Consider the following 21,314-nt stretch of genomic DNA (forward strand, 5'->3'; position numbering starts at 1 on the left):
TGGCCTCGATCCTGGACGGCGGCGACTACCGGCCCGAGCTCTCCATCCCTCTGCACCATGCCATGAGCATGTCCTGCGACTCGTCGCCGCCCGGCATGGGCATGAGCAACACCTACACCACGCTGACGCCGCTGCAGCCGCTGCCGCCCATCTCCACCGTGTCCGACAAGTTCCACCACCCGCACCCGCACCACCACCCGCACCATCACCACCACCACCACCACCAGCGCCTGGCGGGCAACGTCAGCGGCAGCTTCACCCTCATGCGCGACGAGCGCGGGCTGCCAGCCATGAACAACCTCTACAGCCCCTACAAGGAGATGCCGGCCATGGGCCAGAGCCTGTCCCCGCTGGCCGCCACGCCGCTGGGCAACGGGCTGGGCGGCCTGCACAACGCGCAGCAGAGCCTGCCCAACTACGCGCCGCCGGGCCACGACAAGATGCTCAGCCCCAACTTCGACGCACACCACACTGCCATGCTGACCCGCGGTGAGCAGCACCTGTCCCGCGGCCTGGCCACCCCGCCCGCGGCCATGATGTCGCACCTCAACGGCCTGCACCACCCGGGCCACGCTCAGTCCCACGGGCCGGTGCTGGCGCCCAGCCGCGAGCGGCCACCCTCGTCTTCCTCGGGCTCGCAGGTGGCCACGTCGGGCCAGCTGGAGGAGATCAACACCAAGGAGGTGGCGCAGCGCATCACGGCCGAGCTGAAGCGTTACAGCATCCCGCAGGCCATCTTCGCGCAGCGGGTACTGTGCCGGTCTCAGGGGACGCTCTCCGACCTGCTCCGGAACCCCAAACCGTGGAGTAAACTCAAATCGGGCCGAGAGACCTTCCGCAGGATGTGGAAGTGGCTGCAGGAGCCCGAGTTCCAGCGCATGTCCGCCTTACGCCTGGCAGGTAAGCCCGGTGGTCCGGGGCCAGGCCGCTGGGGACGGCGCTCCGGCGTTGGGGCCAGCGGCAGCGCGCTCACCAATAGGCTTTTCCTCATTAGCTACCCCTCCCCGGTACTTCTTCCTTCTCTACGTCTATTCTTTTTCTCATTTTCTCCTATTTTTTTTTTCCCCTCTTACTTCCTTCACTTCCTTCTGGACTTTCACTGGCCTACACACACACACACACACACACACTACTCCACCCCACCCCCGGTGTCACTTGCCTGTCCACCAAAGTGCTAACGTTTGCCCCTTTCTGACCTTCCCGGGCAGTAGGCTGCGGGATGGGGGTGCGCTGCTGACTGAAATCCCTCTTTCTATGACTCTTGGAGAAGGGTCTGCCTTTATTCTGTGCATTTGAACTGTTTTTTTAGACAATACAGTTTTGTTTAATAAGCTCCTAGTCTACCTGTGTGAAGGCAGTTGGGGGCTGCCCCTTAGAAGGGAAGAGCATCGCTCCTCTCCCGCCCACCACATCAGGCAAACTTCTTGGGTCCCAGGCAGGAGCCGCGGCCTTGCCCCGCTCGGGAACAGGCGGCTGGGGACACCACAGCGCTCCCGGAGCCGGACTCTGACCTTGGCATTAAGCCGGACTTTCTGCCCGGGTTCGAGCGACCCAAAGGCGGCCCCGGGCGAGTGCCAGTGCCCCCGCCCATGCGGAGGGAAGGGAGCGAGGACGAAGTCTGGGACTGCCACCTGCACTGACTTAGAGAAGGCCAGAGTGGAGAGACAGAGTGGAGAGTGCCCAGCCTCCTTCGTTGGTCGCCGCTGCGCCAACGACTTACTGAGCGTTTGCTGAGATTTGCTGGTGCTCTGGGCGAGACTAGGTGCTGGCGGTGAAAGAGGTGCGGAGAAATTAAGATGCAGGTTAGTTAGAGCATCTGGCTTCGGGCTGCTAGCTCCGCCTTTGCATTGAACGGGCGCCGATTGTGCAAGGAGGAGCGCAGCCGCGGGGAGGGTTGGCGGCCTGCGGGAGGGACGGGGAAGCGCCGGCTACATTGTTCTGGAGCCGGCTGTCCCTTTGTGCCTCCTCTAGCGGCCGACCGGTGAGGTACAGCCCTCTATTGTTCTTGGCGCTCTGAAACCCCATGTGTGGGCTGCGGGTGCCGGAGCCGAGAAGGGGAAACGCAGCAGTGGCTCTGCCGGGCCCACGGTTGCGCGCTTTTGTGCGCACAGACGCGGCGCGGGGCGCGCGGGGCGCCTGCTGTGTCCCGAGGACCCAGCCGCAGGCTCAAAGTCCAGCCCCTCCCCCCTTGGGGATGACACAATACCCCACTGTAGGCCGGGATGGGTCGCTTCTTTGGGGCTGAGGCGAGCTGTCGGGGTCGGTGCGTGATCTGGGGGGACCGTTTGTGTTTGCCGTGATTTGCATAGGCGTTGATACTGGGACGCGCGCACGCGGTTCGGAGGCAGCCCCGCGCAGCACGCGTCTCCAGGAGCAAGGTTGGGTTCCCGTTCTGCGCACCGCTGAGTGGCTTCTGGGCAGCACCCCAAGGCGCCTGGCCCGGCTCGGGCTGTGAATGGGGCTTGCGGAGAGGGCGTTTCCTCTCTGCTGACAGTCTCCGCCTTTGCCCGCTGCTTCAGGATCCCAGCCTCTCTCTGATAATCGCCCTTAGTATTGATCCGACAAGGCAGAAACAAAACCTGACAGTTTTCCTCAAGGATTTTCCCCAAGCCAGCGGTTCTGAATGGTTACTTGGGTTTGGAAACCGACCGGCACTCTCTTCATCCTCTCCCGTCATTTTCTCAAAATCATTCTTAGATTCTGGCAAAGATTAAGCAGTAAGAAGAGGAAAGCAGTGAAAAATATAGCACAGGGTGCTTCTTCCTAGTCATTCCAAACGGTACCCCTTTGTCTGAGGCCCCTAGTAAAGACCCCACGTTCCCCTGGGGCGAGCGGGGCACAGGGAACCAGAGGGAACTTGGAAGCTGGTCTTGGGGTGGGACACTTTACTGAAGGATGCCAGCTCTTCTCTCCCAGGCCCATCCCAGAGCGCTGCCGCCCTCTCACGCCGGTCTGGCTAAGGACAGAGCTTTTAAAAACACTGCCTTCTGCCGCGTATTTTATGAATTGGTGAGAGAAGAGAGAAATGCTTTCCTTTTTAAAGCCATCAACTTTTACAATGTCCCCAAGGTTGAGGGAAAGTGACATCCCTCCAGGACACACTCCTGGGACCCCTGCCCACAAGGTGTCAGAGTTCGCCACAAGCCAGGTTTGGGGCGCTGGAGCAACTTCCGTGGAAGACACAGCTCTTTCAAGCCCTATGCCATGGAGTCGTTCCGACAGAAAGCAGCTTGGTGACCCGGAGTAGAAAGGCCTCATCGGGTTTGCAAGGCCTCATTCCTTAGAGGAGCCGACGCCACGTCTTTCTCTGATGGAGCAGCTGTGAGTTTGAACCAGCAATCTTTTGGTTTGCCTCAGAGCGCTTTTAACCACCGCGCCACCAGGACTGGCTGAAGCTGTCTGGGAAACCAGGCAGTTCCTGCGGATGACCCGGCAATGCTCAAGCATTCAAATGCGTGTCTGTTTTATTACCCCGGGTTGAAAAGGGACAAGAGCTTTAGCCTTTTTATCTGACCATTTTATCAGCAACTACAAGTGTGTTGAGTGGTTATTATTACGCAGGAGGCTTTTCAGTTGGGGGTCAGCAGATCAGTCTCTTCAGACTCTGCCGCCCTGGCTGCGCCTGGTAAGTAGGTATTACGTGCTCTGAGCGCTGGGGAACGCGAGCAAATGGAGAAGAAAAGCGAGGCCTTCTCAGCCAGGAGTATCGATTGGAATCCCCGCCGGGCAGTTCGCCCCGGGGGTTAAACAAGCCGCCGGATCCCCTGGCCTGCTGCCCCCAGCCGCGCCTCCATTCAGCCCAGACGTTGCCCCTTTCTCTCTCCTCCTCAGCGCTGCCCTGGCTCCTTCTCCTGTGGCTCTTGGGGCTGCTTCTTAGAAGTCAGATTCAAGCGAGCATCGCAAACCTACCTTTAAAACAACTCCGACAGAGTAGGGTCTTTCTAGGCTCTTAGTGACTTCACCCGTGTGTGCACATTGAAATCTGGGTCCGCAGATTCCGTGTGGCATTGCCAACGGAAAGGGGACTTCAGATGGCACCAGCTGGGAGCCGTGGGTACCAGGTCCTGAGAGGCTTCCTGGGCAAGCCCCAAGGCCTGTCCCCGCTGGACTGTTTTGGGTAACACAATAAGAGGCGGTGAAGACAAATTCCAACCATTGTGAACACAAACACTTTGAGGATTTGAGCCTTAAGATTTTGAGGAGTGTAAACCCAGCTCAAAGGGGGGCACTGAGAGAACCCAGGCTAGAATCTAAAGGGGCTTCCCACGAAGGAAAGCCTGGAGAGGCTGCTTGCCAGGAAGACAGAGCAGAACCTCTAAATTGTGGCCAAGCTTCAGGCCTGCTAATCAGGGTGTCTGGGCTTAGCCAAGCTCCCCCACCTTGCTAAGGCTGTAGCTCCCAGCCAGTCTGTGCCGGTAACAACCTGCCTTGATGTCTCCTGGGTCACCTAACCATGTAGCGACAGAAAAGGGCCAGGCAGTTGGCAGTGGGTCCTGCCAAGGCACCAGGTGTGTGCCTGCCTCCAATGGCTGCGGGACACCCCAAGGAGCACCCGAGTGCACTGAGACCTCCTTAGCGCCTTCTTTCCATCTCGGAGCTCTGCAGCTGGGCAGTGCAGCTCTTGGGCTAGCTCACCTGTCCCCAACGCCTTAGTTCAATCAGTACGCAACAGACGCACGGGGACCGGGGAAGTTTTTGCCTCAAGAGCCGCTCAGATGAATAAATGAAAAGCCTGCTACGCCCCTGGCTTGTCAAGCCTCCGGAGCCTCCTGAACACCTGGCCCAATCCCGACGCCTGCAGGTGGGCGGCCTCTGCTGTGCAGGAGCCGCGCAGGAGCCGGAGCGCACCAGAGCCCGCGCCCGCCGCCAGGCGTCCCGGACGCACGAGGCTGCGCATTTATTTTTATTCCAGGCTTTCCACTGTGTGGTTATGTCACTTTCTCAAACAAATGTGTATATGGAGGGAGATCGATGCTGATAATGTTTAGAAGATTAAAAGAGCATTAATGTTGGCAACAACAACGTAAACGTGTAGACCCAGATTTCATTGATCTGGAACCTGATCCTGAGCATTTCCAGTCAGCCCGACGGCTCGCTCTTCCCAGCAGCGCCCTCGCCAGCACCCCGGCTCCCCGAGCTCCCTCTGCTGTCCCAGCTTCAGACCCAAGGTCCAGGCAGACCCTCGCCCTCAGGTCCTGCCCCAGTCCTTCCTCTCGTGGGGCTTCCACCTTGAGGACTCCTGGCTACTTTCTCCATGAAAGACTCACCTGCTTCCCACGATGGTGCTGCACAGGACGGCTTGTTCTTAACCCTGTCACCCGCTCAGCCTGCAAATGACCCATCAGACCCGGAACAAACTTAACCTCCTTCAAGCTTGCCCAGATGGTTCCAGGGGAGAAAGCCCCGATAGTTACGAAATTCATCCCCCACCTGTTTGAGCCATCAAGGCGAAATTTGAAAAGGTTGGAAACCACAGGTGTCTAAAACTGTGAATCCCCTGCAGTGCCTGCTGTAACTCATCCTAAAAGTCCCCTTGGCCGACTCCCTGTGCAGGTGTGTTAATTGGACAATTAAACGTGGCCCAGCGGACAAAGAGGGTCTGGACTGACCAGAGAAGACTCTCTCGTTTCCAGATGTGGCTGGAGAAGAAGCAGGGCCTCCCCTTGCCGCTTCCACCAGCCAGAGAGAGAATTCTTGTTTCTGGTCTGTCCACCAGGACTCAAATTCCCCACAGTCATTCATGCCCCAGGATTGGAAAAGAAAGAACTTTTACACTTTCCTTCCCGTCTGTGGGGTACTGCCACCTGTCCCAACCGTCACTCCACAAAAGGTAAAGTTGCTCCCGGAGGGAACGCTGAGTTGAATTTCACTGGAAGAAATGCAAGAGCAGCGGCCTTGGGCTGGGAGGGAGGAGGGTGAAGTTACTCTTATTTATAAAAATTCTAAATCCTGCCATTTGAGCAAACTGAGACTTTTTCCCTCCGGAGATGGCCCTGGTCTGGAAGGAAGAGGTTGTTAGGGGGGAAAAAGGTGAGAGGGGAACACACCTAAATGTCTTCTGCTTTGAGGAACAGTGGCTGGTAAGCAGGTGTCTCTCTTCTCCCCAGGCTGGAGGAAGTGAGGGTCAGAGTGGGGTTGGATCATGGACACATTACCTGTGTTCCTAGTTGAAACTTGTTCTTAACCCTTCCTAAACCATTTGAGAGAGGCCGGGGGCTAACCAAAGAGGTTGGGGGAGTTCCTTCTTTTCTAGGCTACAACTAGCTCCATTTTCTCCTCCCCCAGGCTTTTGGGCTCTATGGGGGTAAAAGAACCTTGGAGGATAGGGTCTTAGACGGTCCCAAAACCCCCAGTTCAGGTTTTCTCTAGAATGATGACTGCTGTCTATGAGGGCCCATTATTATCCTGAGGAAGACCTGCCCACAGGCAGCAGGATCCTGCATGGGGTGAGCCTGGACGCTGAGGAGGACGAGGAGAGCTTGTGTACTAGCCAAGCCTTCGTTTTAGGATCTCTCAACATTGAGTGGGCCCCTAGGTTTGCTCTTCTTTGCATACCTGTTTCTCAGCAGAGGAATGGTAGGCGTTAAGTTCTCAGGAAGGGAATTTTGCCCCCGCCAGCACCAGGGCCAGACTCCTTTGATAAGCTGGCAGAGGCTGTCTTCATGGAAAGGCTGTCATCGTGTGAAGGGATCCTTGGAGATGTGAGAATTCCAAAGGAGAAGAGCACGATTTCATTTTTGGGTTCTTGCCAAAGGAAAAGATGTGAGGAGGGAATAAGCAGAAAAAATATTGCCTGGATAAAGGGCTCTGAATAGGGGGTGAAGGTTTGGAATCCTAGGTTTCAGACCTCATCTTCAGACTCTATGGACCGTGTTCACCTCTGACCCTCTTACGCAGTTGCCCTCGAGTGGTCTCTGACCCGGGACCACCTCATGCGTGTCCAAGTGGAATTGTGCTTCATGGGGTTCTCAGTGGCTGGGTTGTGGGTCATAAATCATGAGGCCCTTCTTCCAGGGTGCCTCTCCTGAAGGTGGATTTGAACCTCCAGTCTTGGATGTAACAGCGGAGCACAATATCTCTCTTCATCATCCCAGGATTCCCTGACCCTCTTTTTAAAAATATCAAACCAGATGCTGCTGACTTAGGCTTGGCTTATGGCAACCACGTGTGTTCCATAGAGTAGACCGGCACAGGGCTTGGAAGGAACAACCTTCACGTCCATCTTTAGGCCTTCCTTCTGAGGGGCCTCCCAATGGTTTGAACTGCCAACCTGTCAGTTCACAGTAAAGGGTTTAATGGTTTGTGGTTCCTTGTGTGCCTTCATGTTAATTCTAACTTACAGTGGTTGGAGTTGCCTCACATAGTTTCTGAGCTGCAGTCTTTCTGGAAACAGATCACCAGGTCTCTTCTCCCAAGAAAATGTTGGTGAATTTGACCCACTCACTCACTGTTTGGTTAGAGAGCACTGGTGCCAACTGAAAGGAAGGCAGTTTGAATCCACCAGCTGCTCCATGGGACAAAGATGGACTATCTCCTCCTGTGTGATTTACAGCCTCTGAAAACCCACTAGAGAGTTAATTGGTTCTGATTAGATGGTAATGAGAGTTAGTGAGAGAACTTGTGGGTTATCAGCTGAGTATTTAACCTTGGCACCACCAGGAAACTGTTGTTGTAGTTGTTAGGTAACATTAAGTTAGAACTGACTCTTAGCTGACCCTCCAACAATTTTTCTCCTTTGGAGCAGCTGGTGGATTTGAACAGTGTATTTCTGCATTGATAACACAATGCCTTACCACTAAGCCTCCACAGCTTTTTTCTTAGGAACTTATTAGAGGCTTACTAAGAACACATCTTTTTCCTGACTTTGTTGTTTTCTTTGCTTAAGGAGAGTCCATTCTGAGGACCTCATAAGGTCATTTATGTTGTTGACTTGGTCCTGCTCAAGGAGGCTAATCTCTGGGGGCCATCCTTACCCAGACTGCCCTCCCATTTGACTTCAGGGCCTTTGGGAAAGGCATTTTGAGTTGCAAATCTTGCCAGCAAACCCTGGGAAATGCAGATTTGTCTAGGGACAGGGAGGGAAGTTGATGAGGTCTGTCTGAAACCTACCTTGGTCAAGATGGGTAGCACTATGGGTAGAACCATAGGCTAGTGGCCTTTGGCTCATGTGACTGCACTCTGCTGTGGGAGCAGGATTCCTAAAAGCCTCGGGCATTTGTTATGAAAAATGCCCACATGATCACCCCAAAGGGGAGGGAGGCTCTGAGTTCCACTTTGGCGCCTCTTTCACTATTTGAAGACCAATTACTCTTCTGTGGAAAGCAGACTTTGTTTGGGTTGGAAGCACACCTCCAATGTAATTTAATCAGCATTGGACTTTGGCTCCTGTAATCAAATATACATATACTTTCTCCTGCAGGAAGAAAAATAATTTCTCTGTAACTGGTATTGACTTGAAGTCATGTAATCTCTGGAAAGCATCACATTTTTAAAGAGAAAGGTAAAATGAAAGAGGAAATAACCCACGACGTTAGTGGTTGGTTTTGCCTCTGCTAAGAGCCAGTTACTGCCTAAGAAAGGGGGCGGGAAGATCATTTCTGGAGCTCAGATAATTCTGCTGTCAATATTTACTCCAGCCTCCTTGGGACAGCCAGCCTTCAGATCTATACCAATAGGAAGCCAAGGTGTCTGGCTGAACAGAACCCAGGAGTGTGGCTGTCATTTTTATGTGGGGTGGACATATTTGGAGGGACCATGGATGTTCCATTTTTCTGCCCTCTTTGGAGAAGCGTCTTTAATTCCAGCAGGAGGATTGGGTGGTCAGCAAGCCCCTAATTTAAGGGTGCTTGTTCAGCAGCACCGACTTGCCCCTCACTCCCTCCCTGGACCTTGAGCCAGAAGCTGCTCCCTGGAGCAAGCTTGGACTCCCCACCCTCAGGGCGAGGCTCTGGGCTTTGCCTAAATTGAGTCTGCTAGGGAATCTGTTGTAAACACAGATCCATTGATTTGCATTTGTCAGAGAGTAAAGTTAAACCAGTGAAATGAGAAGCCCTTACCCTTTTATGCAGGGCCAGGGAAACCTTTCATATTGATCCTATTGATCCAACCTTTCCCTTTAAGGAAACCACATAGTTAAAGACCCTCGTTCAATAGATTTACCCTTCGTGCTTGTGATGTGCCTTTAAGTGTTCTCATCTAGGATAGCTGGGCATTAAGCCCACACTCCAAACCAAACAAAAATGAAAAGGGAGGAGGCGGGGAGGGGTCAGAAGGCAGGATTGTGGGAAGGGAAGTGAAATCAAATGGAAATGTGCAATGAAGGAGTTGGGATGTTGTTCTCATCCTCCTAAAATTACTTGCAGGGAAAAGGTCAGAATAGATGCAGTTAGCATCTGCCTCTTCCCCACCCCCAAAGAAAATCTGGTTACAGGCATAGAATCAAAGTGTCTCTGGAGCATCATTTTCTGCTGTAAAATTATTTCATTCAAACCATTCGATTGGTTTATGTAGACAGAGTCACTTAGAAACAGTAATGCTCCAACCATAACAATCTTGGTCCTCAGAAATGCAGTGTTGGCGAGCTTTGGTGGCCTACTGGAAAGAAGCTGCAACTACATTCTCAGAGGTGCATGGTTCAAATCCACCAGATGCTCTGCTGGAGAAGGAGGAACAATCTCCTCCTGTACCTGTCAGATCTGATTTGACGGTACACACAAAAAGTAATGAAATAAAATAAATTTAAAAAAAAAAAGAAATGCAGTGTTTTGGAGTCGTGAACATGGACACCAAAGTTGCTCCCAGAGAAAGAGAAACTTAGAGTTCTTTGCTCTGGTGGCGGTGGGCAGAGACTAGGTCAAGAGAGAAGTATGACTTTTAAAATAAAGCACTATAGATATTGTTGTTGTTATGTACCGTTAAGTCAGAATGACTCACAGCTGGCTCTCCAGCAGGTTTTCAGAGGCAATATAACTCACAGAAGGAGATCAATCCACAGAGCAGCTGGTGGATTTGAACCGCATGCCTTTGGGTTGACAGTGCAACTCTTGACCATTATGCAGCCAGAGCTCCCTATAGGTGGAACAGGAATTGCCAAATGTTGTTCAGTATCCCTGATCAGAACATAGCCGGGGGCTGCTTGTGGAACAAACCATCAATTGCTCATATCCAAGCTCAAGTTGAGGCTGAAGACAATTGGAACAAGTCTATGAAAGCCAAAGACAGCCTTGAGTAGATTCTCAGAAACTCAAAACTCATTTCTGTCAAATTGGGATAGAATTGATGAAATACCAGTTGAGAGGTTATAGATTCAACACTGATAGTGCTCACTTACCTAATGCCAAGTTTAGAAACCAACTTCCTAGCCAACGCATGGGGAAACATCCTTGTTTGCACCCATTCCACAGAAGGGTGATCCCCCGGAATGTGGAGATTATTATCTCACAGTATCCTTAATATCACATGAAGTCACATTTTTTCTGAAGAGAACTTAAAAAATAGTGGCAGCATTCTGAAGATAATTTAAAAAACGGTAGCAGCACTGCCAGAAATCAAGCTGCATACAGAAGAAATGTGGAATGAGGGACTTCAAAGCTGGTCGCAGATGGATCTTGGCTGAAAGCTGAGAATACTAGTAAGACATCTTTGTGGATCCTAACAAATTATGGATAACATTGTGAAGTGTGGGAATTCTAGAACACTTAATTATGCTCCTGGAGAACCTGCACACAGACCAAAGGCTTTGTCTTTGGTTTTTTCAATAAGCAAGGAGATATTGTATGGTTTAAAATCAGGATGTGTGCCTCCAGGTTGTATCCTTCTACTGTGCTTACTCAATGTGTATGCTGAGCAAATAATTTGAAAAGCTGGTCTGCGTGGAAAAAAAGTAACATCAGGATTAGAAGAAGATTCATTAAAACTCTGCACTATGCGAATGACACAGTCTTGCTTGCTGAAAGCAAAAAAGCTTGAAGCACTTAGTGATGAAGATCAATGATTGCAGCCTTCAGTATGGATTCTACTTCAATTTACAGAAAACAAAAATCTTCACAGCCAGACCAAAAGCAACATTATGATGATCAATGGAGAAAATTTGGGGGTTTGTCAAGGATTGGTTATCTTTTTTTACCTGAATCCACAATCAACAGCCGTGGAAGCGGCAGTCAAGAAATCAAACACCGGGGAGCTCTGGTGGCCTAGTGGCAAGAAACTGCACTGCAATCCCAGAGGCGCACGGTTCGAATCCACCAGATACTCTGCCGGAAAAGGAGGCGCAATATCCTCCTGTACCAGTCAGATCTGATTTGACGGTACACGCACACAAAAATTTAAAAAAAAAAAAAAAAAAAAGAAATCAAACACCACGTGGCGTTGGATAAATCCTGGTACAGGAGACATCTTTAAAGTGTTAAGAAGCAAAGATGTCACCGTCAGGCTTAAGGTGCACCTGGCCCAAGTCATACTATTTTCAATAGCTTCGTCTGCATGTGGAGCTGTTTTCAGAAGGAGCCTGTCCCTGGAAAAAGATGTGCTTGTAAAAGTCTCAGCATAAAGGAGAAGGTAAGATTGACAACAAGGCAGATCGACACTTTGGCAGCCACAAAAGGCTTCAGCATAGCAACAATTGTAAAGATAGCAAAAGACCAAACAATGTTTCCTTCTTTTGATTATGTGTCAGAGATTGCTTGATGGCAGTTACAACAGCAACATTCCTTTTGCTTGCAGATATAAAACATACAATTCCCCTGTCTCCAAAACTATTGGCAAAATTCATTTCTTCTTCCTTGACCTTTCTTGCTCTTTAAATAACATCCATTTGTGATTTTATTTTCTCCCCAACATGGTACACGAGATATTCCTAATTGGCTGTCTCTTGGGTTGTTTTTGGACATTCATGTTTGTTTTATGTGATTGAAAAATATTAATGATTCCTTAGGTGAGCTAATGTATTTATCTGCTGAGTGAGTTCAAAGGGCACAGTTCAGCTCTGGTTCAGGCTAATTGAACAGGAAGCAGTAAGCTCTCCAGGGCCAGACTGAGCAAGGACCAGTCCTCAAAAATATCACACTCAGCAAACACACCATTTCTCCACTCTCATCCTGGAGTCTGATGTAAGAGGTTCAGATCAACTCAGATTGCCTGTTTAAAAAACCCAAAGCCAAGCACTGCTGCAAAACCCACGAGTCCCCCTCGGGGAAGAAGAGTTTTCTCATTGGCTAATTGCTTTATTGGTAGTACTGACCTGCCGAGCAGCTGCAGGGGTCTGGAGGAAGGCTTAGGCCTTAGAATAATGTGCTCCATTAGAACAGGGCAAGGCATTTTTTTGTTTACTCAATTGGAGCTCCCTGCAAAGTGCCATTAACCCTGGCCCAACTGCGTCTGTGCAGCACAAGCCAAAGGGCACGCCAATCATTCTGGAGGCTTCAGCCAGCTTTGCCCTGGTAGGAAGGAGGGACCATCGGCTGGTTCTGCCCCTCCCGAGGCCTGGCCCAGCCCAGAGACCCCCCTCCAGGGCTTTGACCAAAAAAATATAGTTGCACAACTTGTTTACAACATCTCCCTCTTGCTGAATCATGTGATTGATGATTAAACAATTTTGATCTGAGCACCATCAATCATGATGAGAAAGAAAATGCTCCCATTGCCCTTCTGGTTTTTGAAATTTATGTTGCCTTCATCACTGCATTACAGTAAACGCAGTTGTGCAAACGGTGCTTTTAACAGGAATATAGGTTGGATAAGTGCTTGGATCAAGAGGAAGGCAGACCAGCGAATGAGACTGGGGGTGGTTTGACAGAAAAGGGTGGAGGTCAAGGAGGAAAGACAGTCCAGGCTTCCACCTCTGACATGAGCGCCACCTGCTGGGTACTTCTGACTGCAATAAGCAGTTCCCTGGGCACGTCCACACTCTTGAGTCACCACCCATGCAAAAACACTGTCTCCCTCTAAAGTAAAAGGACCTTTCCCTTGGTTCTTTGGGACTCTGGGCTTGCTTCTTCCAGCTCATAGTCAATGGAGAAATCAATCGTTCTGTCACATTGAGGTCTTTCTCCTACCTTACATGTTAAAGTATCTTGCTTCATTGAAAGTACTTAAGGGAAGAGGGGCAGAAAAAAAAAAAAACAAAACAAATTCTTAAATCTGTGGGAGATAAGAGAGGAATGGGCCAGTGTGGGTGTGCCAACTCTTCAGGTGCTCTGCTCTGCAGAGGTACCATATTGGACAAAGGCTGGGGGTGAGAATTAGTATCAGCAGGGAGCACCAGGGGAGAGAGATGCCAAATCAGAAAACCAGAGGTGGTCCCTGGGGATCCCTCCTGGGAAAGAAACCGTGAACCTCCTGTTTGCAATTGCAAAGAAGGGAGCCCATGAGTGAAACTGAGAGCCAAACTGTGGAACTGGCTATAGCTCTGGGGGCGGCAGCTGTTTTCACACCTGCCTTGCATCAATCCCAGCCGGGAGCCCCCAGCGACCAGAGTGCCTGCGAGTGGGTGACTGGGCGCAAGTTTCAGCACCATGAACAGCGCCACTGAGCGCCGCCAAGGCTCCCATCCTCCCGTCAGAGGGAGCTTCAACTTAAACTTAGCCTCTAAAGGGGAGATGGGCCTTTTAAGGGGCTAAACCCACACTCACCGCCACCTCCACTGAGGAGCCTGACCAGTGTACCCCAACCTCTGACCAGTGTACTCCAACCTCTAGACCTCAGCGACACCGAACAAGCAGGGCCTGATGTCTTCCTCTGTCCTGTGGCTTCTTGGTCAGATGTCATGAAGGGAGGAGGGGGCCAGTGGATGAAAGGACAAAAGACACTAACCCATCCTGCCTGGCAAATGGAAGGTCATCACCTCTGTTGGGGACAGAGAGGTTGAACTTGTCTCCACACTACTCCCTGCAGCACTGTTACTGTCTACGTGACATTTCAGATACAAGATTACTTTCAAGGTTTATTCTCTACACAGATGGGTGCCTTGTGTCCCACTTCTATCTCCCAGTCATCTTGATTTTTTAATACTTCATATTCATTTTTTTTGGAAACCTCATCGTCTCACTTTTTAGAGAATGATGGGTTGTGACTGCCTATAATAAATTCAGAACTGGGGTTTGATTTTGTGAGCATCATTGGTGATGAGATCTCTTTGGGAATAATCTTACCATGGCAACTGCCCCTGCTTCCAAAGGGCCAGGGGTGTTGAGTCACTTCAGGCTACACAATGGAGTTATATGGCCTGGCCAGGGTAAGAACTGACATGAGGCGCTGACCCTTGACTCTGGCCCTTTTCAATCAATTGTTTGGTTTTATTTGTGATTTGATTCTAGAGACAAGGGGCAGGTGGGTCCTTCTGGTCAGTGACTGGGCAGACCCCATATCCCTCTGGGTTTCCTCTGAAATGGCTCTTGACTTTCCAAAGCTAATTAAAATGTAAAACTTCTGCTTTATTTCCAAAAACTTTTTTCCAGGCCTAATTTAGTGCTGAGTGATTCTCAGGGATCATAACTTTAAAATCCCTTCAAAAGAAAGTCTAGGATAGGATATATGATATTCCCTCCGATTATTTCAGTAGTTCTTGAGTGGAAGGAAAGAAAAATCTAGCCCCAAATAATTCTGGCAAATCACTTGATTAATTCATTGCTGAAAGGGGGGGGGAAGAATAATTTTCTGTGTCCAGTTGCCTAAAACCTTGCTCTAAAAGTGAGCATGAATATGTCTGCATCAGATCTAGGAGCCAGTTTGAAATCTACTTGATAATCACTGATTAAGGCCGTTTCTTCAAGCGGTGCAGTCTTTGAATTTGCAGACATGCATTTCTTGGTAGTTGATGGGTTACACTGTCAAACCTTTTCCAAGAAATAACAGATTTGACAGTAAGCATAGCCTTAAAGGGAAGAAGAAGGAAAAAAAGCAGCCTAATTTATATGCATCACATCTAATTCAAATGAGGCCACACACTACAGTATTTTCTTTCCGGTGGACTTAGTGTGGTTTTGTAAAGCTATCTTGATAGGTCTCTGGTGGCCTCATAGTAAGAAGCTGCACTGCAATCCCAAAGGCACAGCGTCCACATGCACCAGCTGCTTTGCAGAATAAGGAGGGGCAGTCTCCTCCTGTGCCATTTACTGTCTCTGGAAACCTCCTGGAGGGCCAGGTATGAGTCGTTCTGACTCAGCAGCACAAAACAACAACAGTCTTGACAAGTCTAGGTACAAACTTCAGCCAAGATTCATCTAATACGAGCAGTGATATTCCTAGTGTCACAATCTCTTCTAAGTCTGGATTGTATTTCTGTCAGTTCTCTGTGTACTGCTCTAGCCATTTTCAAATAATCTTCAGCAAGATTTTTCCTGCATGTGATATTAATTATACTGTTTGATAACTTTCATATTCTGTTACATTACCACTTTTTGGAATGGGAGTAAATATAGATCTCTTTGAGTCAGTTAGCCAGGTTTTTGCTGTGCATCTGAAAGCTGGACAATGAATAAGGATGACAGAAGAACTGATATCTTTGAGTTGTGATGATTGAGAAGAGTATTGAGCATCCCATGGACTTAAAAAAAAAAACAAATAGGTCTGTCCTGGAGAAAGCAAATTCAGGGTGAAACCATAGTGCCCTTTGGAAGCAAGGATGGTAAAACTCCATCTCACAAACATTGGGCATGCTCTCAGGGCAAATCCTTGGAGAAGGACATCATTCTGGGAAGGGTAAAAGGCCAGCACTGGAGAGGAGGAGCCTTGAAGAGGTGAATTGACACAATGACTGTGGCAGTGGGTTTGGTCAGGTGTGTCAGAGATGGTGAGATTGACTTAGGATAGAGCACTGTTCAGAGCTGTTGTTCAAAGGGTCACTTTGTAGTCAACTTGACAGCACATAACAACATCTTGATAGGACTTTACATAAATAGGGCTTTTCCCTTAGTCCTCTTTGACTCCAAGCACTAAAAATCATAGAGTCAATTACATCATGTTCTTCTGAACCATTACCGTAGAGTCCCAAGACACAAGAGTTCAAGTGCCCTGTATCCAGTCAGTGCTGATTCACAGTGGCCTTTCAGGAAAGAGTAGACGTGACTTATCGGGTGTCCAGGGTTACAGTCTTTCCAGAAGCAGCTTGCCACATCTTTCTCCCTCAAAGCTGCTGGTGGATTCAAACTGCTCATCTTTTGAATACTCGTCTGTCCCTCTAACCACTGCACCGCCAAGGCTCCTTGAAAGATTTAGAGAAACTCATTTTGGATCAAGTCCTTTCTAAGGTATACCAGAATTCAGTTCATGTGCAAAATAGAAGAATGAATTCCTTATGAAAAGGGCACTCTCAGTATCTAACCCCTCCTGTCTTTTCCTACCTGACTTCCTTCTAAAAAGGAAATCTTCCTGTTGATGGTAGGTTGAGAGGTCCCTGCCTCTCCTGCTTTCTCAGATCCTGTCCCCGCCTGTGTCCACCTTTATCCCCTTCCATTGACTTCTTCCTAAGCAGTGTTTTGTGCACCCCTCTTACCACTTCCAAAAATGCGCCTCCTACACCCATTTATGTAGAGTTGTTCTTAATTAGATGGTTCTTAACAACAACAGCAGCACCCCCATTCTAGCTTCTCTTTTATAGAATACTGTTTCTGTTCATGATATTTCTTTCAAATTGGTAGATAACATTTGAATTGTCAGTACTAGGACATCACTTAAAGGGTTTTTCCCTCAAATTCTGCAACAGCAAGTTCTCACCAATGTCATTTTTCTCCAAGGTTAAGGTACTAGAGTTGAAGGTGAATTTTAAAGGAAATCTCAAAGGAGATTAAGTGTTATCCAGAGCCTCAGTTGAACATCAGTGAGGAAAAGATGTAGTATGAGGGTGGTGGTGGTTGTTGTTGTTGCTGTTGTGTAACGAAGAGTTGGAACCAACCCTTGGCTGACCCTCCAGCAGGTTTTCACGTAGTGTATCACTCAGAAGCAGATTGTCCATCCTTCTCCTGCAGTTCCCATCATGCAGTTCCCCTGCTGTGCCACACACATGGTGTCCTCTTTTTCCACAACCATGTCTTTTTTTAATTGGAATTTTTTGAAAGTTTATAGAGACTGTGGATTTCCATTCATTCATTTTTGCACATTTTCTTCCCTGACCACCCCTTCCCCCCAGTTCACTTTTCTCTTCGAAAAGTTAAAAAAAAATTCTTTCATGGTTATACAATCCCTCCCCCTTCCCCCCCCCCCAGTCCACTCCACCATGCAGCTCTCCTTCTGGACTCTTATCATGAAAATAGTACTAATCATATGTTCCTTTCAAACCGTTCTCTCCCTCATCTACGGTCCTGTCTGCATACTGTGCTTCCTCCCAGTCTCAGCTGTAATGTATTTTCCCATTTGTCTCTCTAAACCCTCCCATTTTGTGACCACTTCAGATGCTTCCTCCTCTGAAATCTTCCCAGGTGAGTCTAGATCACTTTTTTCTCTCTCCTTCCAGACCTCTGTGCTAGTCATCTGACCAAATCATATAGCAACTTCTTAACTCTGATCTTACAGAATTCTCTAGATCTTTTCTGTCTCTCTTCTCCAAGGCCATTGAGGGGAAATAGCACTTTCTAGACATCTTTGTGCCTCCAACAGTCCCTGGCCCATGACTGAACTCACACAGGCATTTTTTCCTATGGGAGATTTGATCAGTATTTGGCTAGTTAAAACACTCCCATCATTCCCCCGCGGAGCCAATGGTGGATTCAAGCCACCAGACGGGGATGGCCTTTGAACTAGCAGAACTAGCCTAATTCCCTGTGGATTATGCCCCAGAGATCTCTTTATAGAATATTCTCAATATGAGTCACTCTGGGGAGAATAGAAAAGCCTAGTAATGTAGTACTTAAAATGCTTGGCTGTGAACCTCAAAGTTGGCAGTTCTGACCCACTAGCCACTCTCCAGGAGAAAGATCGGACCATTTGCTTCCATAAAGAGTTGGAGCCCCAGAAATCCTCCAGAACAATTGTAATCTGTCCTGTAAGGGCCCTGTGTTGGAATTGATACAATGATGGTGACCTGGATTTGGGAGGAGAACAGTTTGTATCAGTTTATATCTAATATATTTTCAGCCTCTCATTTTTTTAAAAGGTGTATTTTATAAAGGTTTTTGTTACTGATAAAAGTATTAACTTACATAATAAAAATAGTTTTCTGTGTTAACCTGAAATGGTATAAAAGCGTAATATGTAGGAAAGATAGCTTATAATGTCATAACAATACTAAAGGGATTTTTTTAGTCCCTGCTAAGCTGAAAATATTACCCACCTCAGAACACCTGAGTTGAGTCCGCAGTCACATCAGCCCAGCAGAGGTTTTGCTCCCCCCTTTCAGACATTTTAATTATCAGTGAACGGAATTTGCATATAAATAGCTATTGCTTGATATATTGCAAATTCTTAGATTTTAGTGGATGAAATTTACTTGTAAAGGAAAAAGCTATAAATGAGTGTTTCATATTTATATGTTTATCCTTTTTCCTTTCTCTCTTATTTTTTTTTGCAAATGTACAAGTTACTGGAGATCTTTAATTTGCAGTAGCTACCATATTTTTAGGGATGTCCAATTCTTCCTACAAAGTACTGAAATAAGTAGTTTATAGTTGAGGGGGGAGATGTTAACTAGGGTTTTTTGGTCTGTATTGATTTACTGGATTTTATAAGATTTCAGTGAATAAATCCTCCTTTATCATGACAAAATCCATATGGGGCTGATTGAGAACAGATTTCCTTATTATCTTACCTTTAGTAAGAAACACAAAGTAAGTTCATTCATTTGCATTACTTTCTATGTAGAAATTAAGTATGATGTCGCCTTGCGAAGGAGACCAAGCATAACAGAAGAGAAGTTCATGTTAAAATTAAAACATTCAGGGCTCTTTCCTCCCCTGATGACTTTAATTGGGTGCTTTGCTGGCTGCATGGTAATTAGGTGAGAGCGGTAAGCAATTGACTTAAGTGACTGTCAGTTGTGTGCCCTGCATAGCCAAGCCAAGCTTCCTGTGAACTGGAGGCTGAGACAGAAGATTCCGCAGAACTGGAAGAAGCCCCGAAGCCTATTTGAAGGACCCAAGACTCCCAGCTCTGGGGATTCTCCAGGTCACCCTCTTCTCTAGCACAGGTGCCATAACCAGCCTGCGCGTGACTTGCACCAGAAGACCACACATTTTCCTGATTTCTGTTCTGGTTCAATTGGTGCCTTAGCTTTCTTCTCTGATATCCCCCCCTCTTCCCCCGGAGACATCAGATGGGACCAAGGGGAGCAGGTACTGCTGAGCTCAGCCCTTCCTAACCTTGCCTCCATCTAGAACCTTGGACTTCTATGGGCAGATAGCTTGTCCTCTCTACTAGTTCATAGCAAGCAGGGACCCTGCGCTTGGCTCCCATTCATCTTCCCTTTGGGCCAAACAGCAGGAAGCAGTGAAAACAAAAATAGTGGCTCTCAAGTCCATTCTGGCCCATGATGAGCACACAAGTTCAATGAATATTGGCACTGATGGGAGCATGCACCATTCGGTGGCTAATACCACTGTTGGTAGGTGCAGCCTAGTGAATGAGCGGCTTCTAACAACAAAGAGCCTCCCCATAGAGTTTCCTAGGAGGAGACTTGGGAATGTACTAGTTAAGCAGTCAGCTGCTAACCCAAAGGTTGGCAATTCAAACCCACTAGCCGTTCTGCGGGAGAGAGGCGTGGCAATCTGCTTCCAGAAAGATGTGCAGCTTTGGAAACTATGTGTCTGTTCTCTTCCCGCCTAGAGCTAGTTACTGTGAGTCAGAACGGACAGGGTAGCGCTGGATTTAGCTTTTCCATATTTAAAACCACCAAGAATTAATCACCAAGTCTTTTTCCCATGGAACTCCTTCATGGATGGGCATAGCCACCCTTACAGTTTACAGAATACTTTAACAGTTGTGCTCCCAGCCTTTGTGTCCTGAAATGAGACACACAGCTGGGGAGAACCTCCAGCTCCATCATGCATGTGTATATAAAAATTTAGTTTAATGCCAATTTGGGGTTTCATTATTTTCTTTTTAAATTTTCACCAAAATAACCACCAAACATCTGAGAAACAGAAGTCCAGGTTTTCTGCCTACAGAAATTCGTCATGCAGTTCCAATCTCACCACTCGTTACCTACAAAATCCAAACAAAGCAACTGCTTTGCTCAGCACTGACAGCAAATACAGAAGTCATTTAAGAATGATGTAAGGGGCGGGGGGGGGGGAACTCTTGTGTGGCTCAGACAATGTTTAAGGTTTCTGTTCTTTTTCTTGAACCTTGGGCTCTACAACTGGATCATGGGGGTTTTGTTAGAGCAGGGTTAAAATAATTGACAGTTTTGTCTTGATACATCACGTAGATGGTATGGCTGGCCTTCCATTAATGAGTATACCCAGATAATGTATGTATTTAAATCTTCCTTCTCTCCTTGTCACTTAATGGCCAGGTACACAGAAGGCTCCTGCAGCTGATTTATATGGCTCTCTCTCGCTCTCATTCATACATGCTTAATTCAGAAAGCTGATCACATTGATTTCTGAGCTCTCCTTTTCAAGAGATTGCACTAACATGGACCTGTAAGCTGTTCTAACTACATTGTCTGAAAGGGAAAACATTTTAAACCTTTGGAAGCAATTTTAACAGGCATTTCATTGTATTCCATATTACTTACATAATTAAATTTCCTTCACATCGAGGTCTATTTAAAATTAAATTGAGAAATATTTTTTAGTTCCATTGGGGGGATAACTTTGTTTAGCTGGATTTGTTCTGTGTGCATATAAAATGGCATGCTGGGGGTCAATACACATTACTTACACTTCCCATGTATGGATATGAAGACAGGAGATGTATAATAGACAGATACATTCTTGTTCTCTCCTCTTGAGTATATTCCAACTCATAGTGACCCCGTAGCATAGAGTGGAACATAGGGTTTCCTAAGCTGTAATCTTTAGGTGAGTATATCACCATGTCTTTTCTCAACGGAGCCTCTGGTGGGTTTGGGTAACAGCTAACTACTAACATTTAAGGCATTGAATCACCATATCAAGCTATCCCTGGTTACTGGATTTGTGTTGTGTAACCCCAATGAGTCCTTGTGTTTATGTGTGCTGATGAATGAGTTGGTGGTTTAAATACTTAACCTTGTGACAAAATTTGTAACTACGTTCATGGATTAGCCAAGGTTCTGGAACTCCTATTTACAAACAATCTGTGCAGCTCAAAGCAGCTAACTCCTTATAAGTCACAAAACAGTCTTATCTGTATAGTCCATGGGGAGCAGTTCCAGGTTGATTTTGGAAGCAACAAATAGGACT

General features: G+C 47.8%; 1 protein-coding gene across 1 annotated transcript in view; it reads left to right on the forward strand.

Annotated features, from left to right (window-relative positions):
- Positions 1–6: 6 nt before the first annotated feature.
- Positions 7–21,314, forward strand: part of ONECUT2 (one cut homeobox 2) — a 41,219-nt gene continuing 19,911 nt past the window's right edge. Inside the window, exon 1 of the mRNA XM_006891737.1 lies at positions 7–900. Within this exon, the coding sequence (XP_006891799.1) occupies positions 63–900 (838 nt within the window). The 5' untranslated portion in view covers positions 7–62. The remainder of the gene's footprint in view (positions 901–21,314) is intronic.

The sequence above is a fragment of the Elephantulus edwardii genome, unplaced genomic scaffold (assembly GCF_000299155.1).
Source record: "Elephantulus edwardii isolate Elephantulus edwardi_28Jun2011 unplaced genomic scaffold, EleEdw1.0 scaffold00103, whole genome shotgun sequence".
NCBI classification, from domain to species: domain Eukaryota; kingdom Metazoa; phylum Chordata; class Mammalia; order Macroscelidea; family Macroscelididae; genus Elephantulus; species Elephantulus edwardii.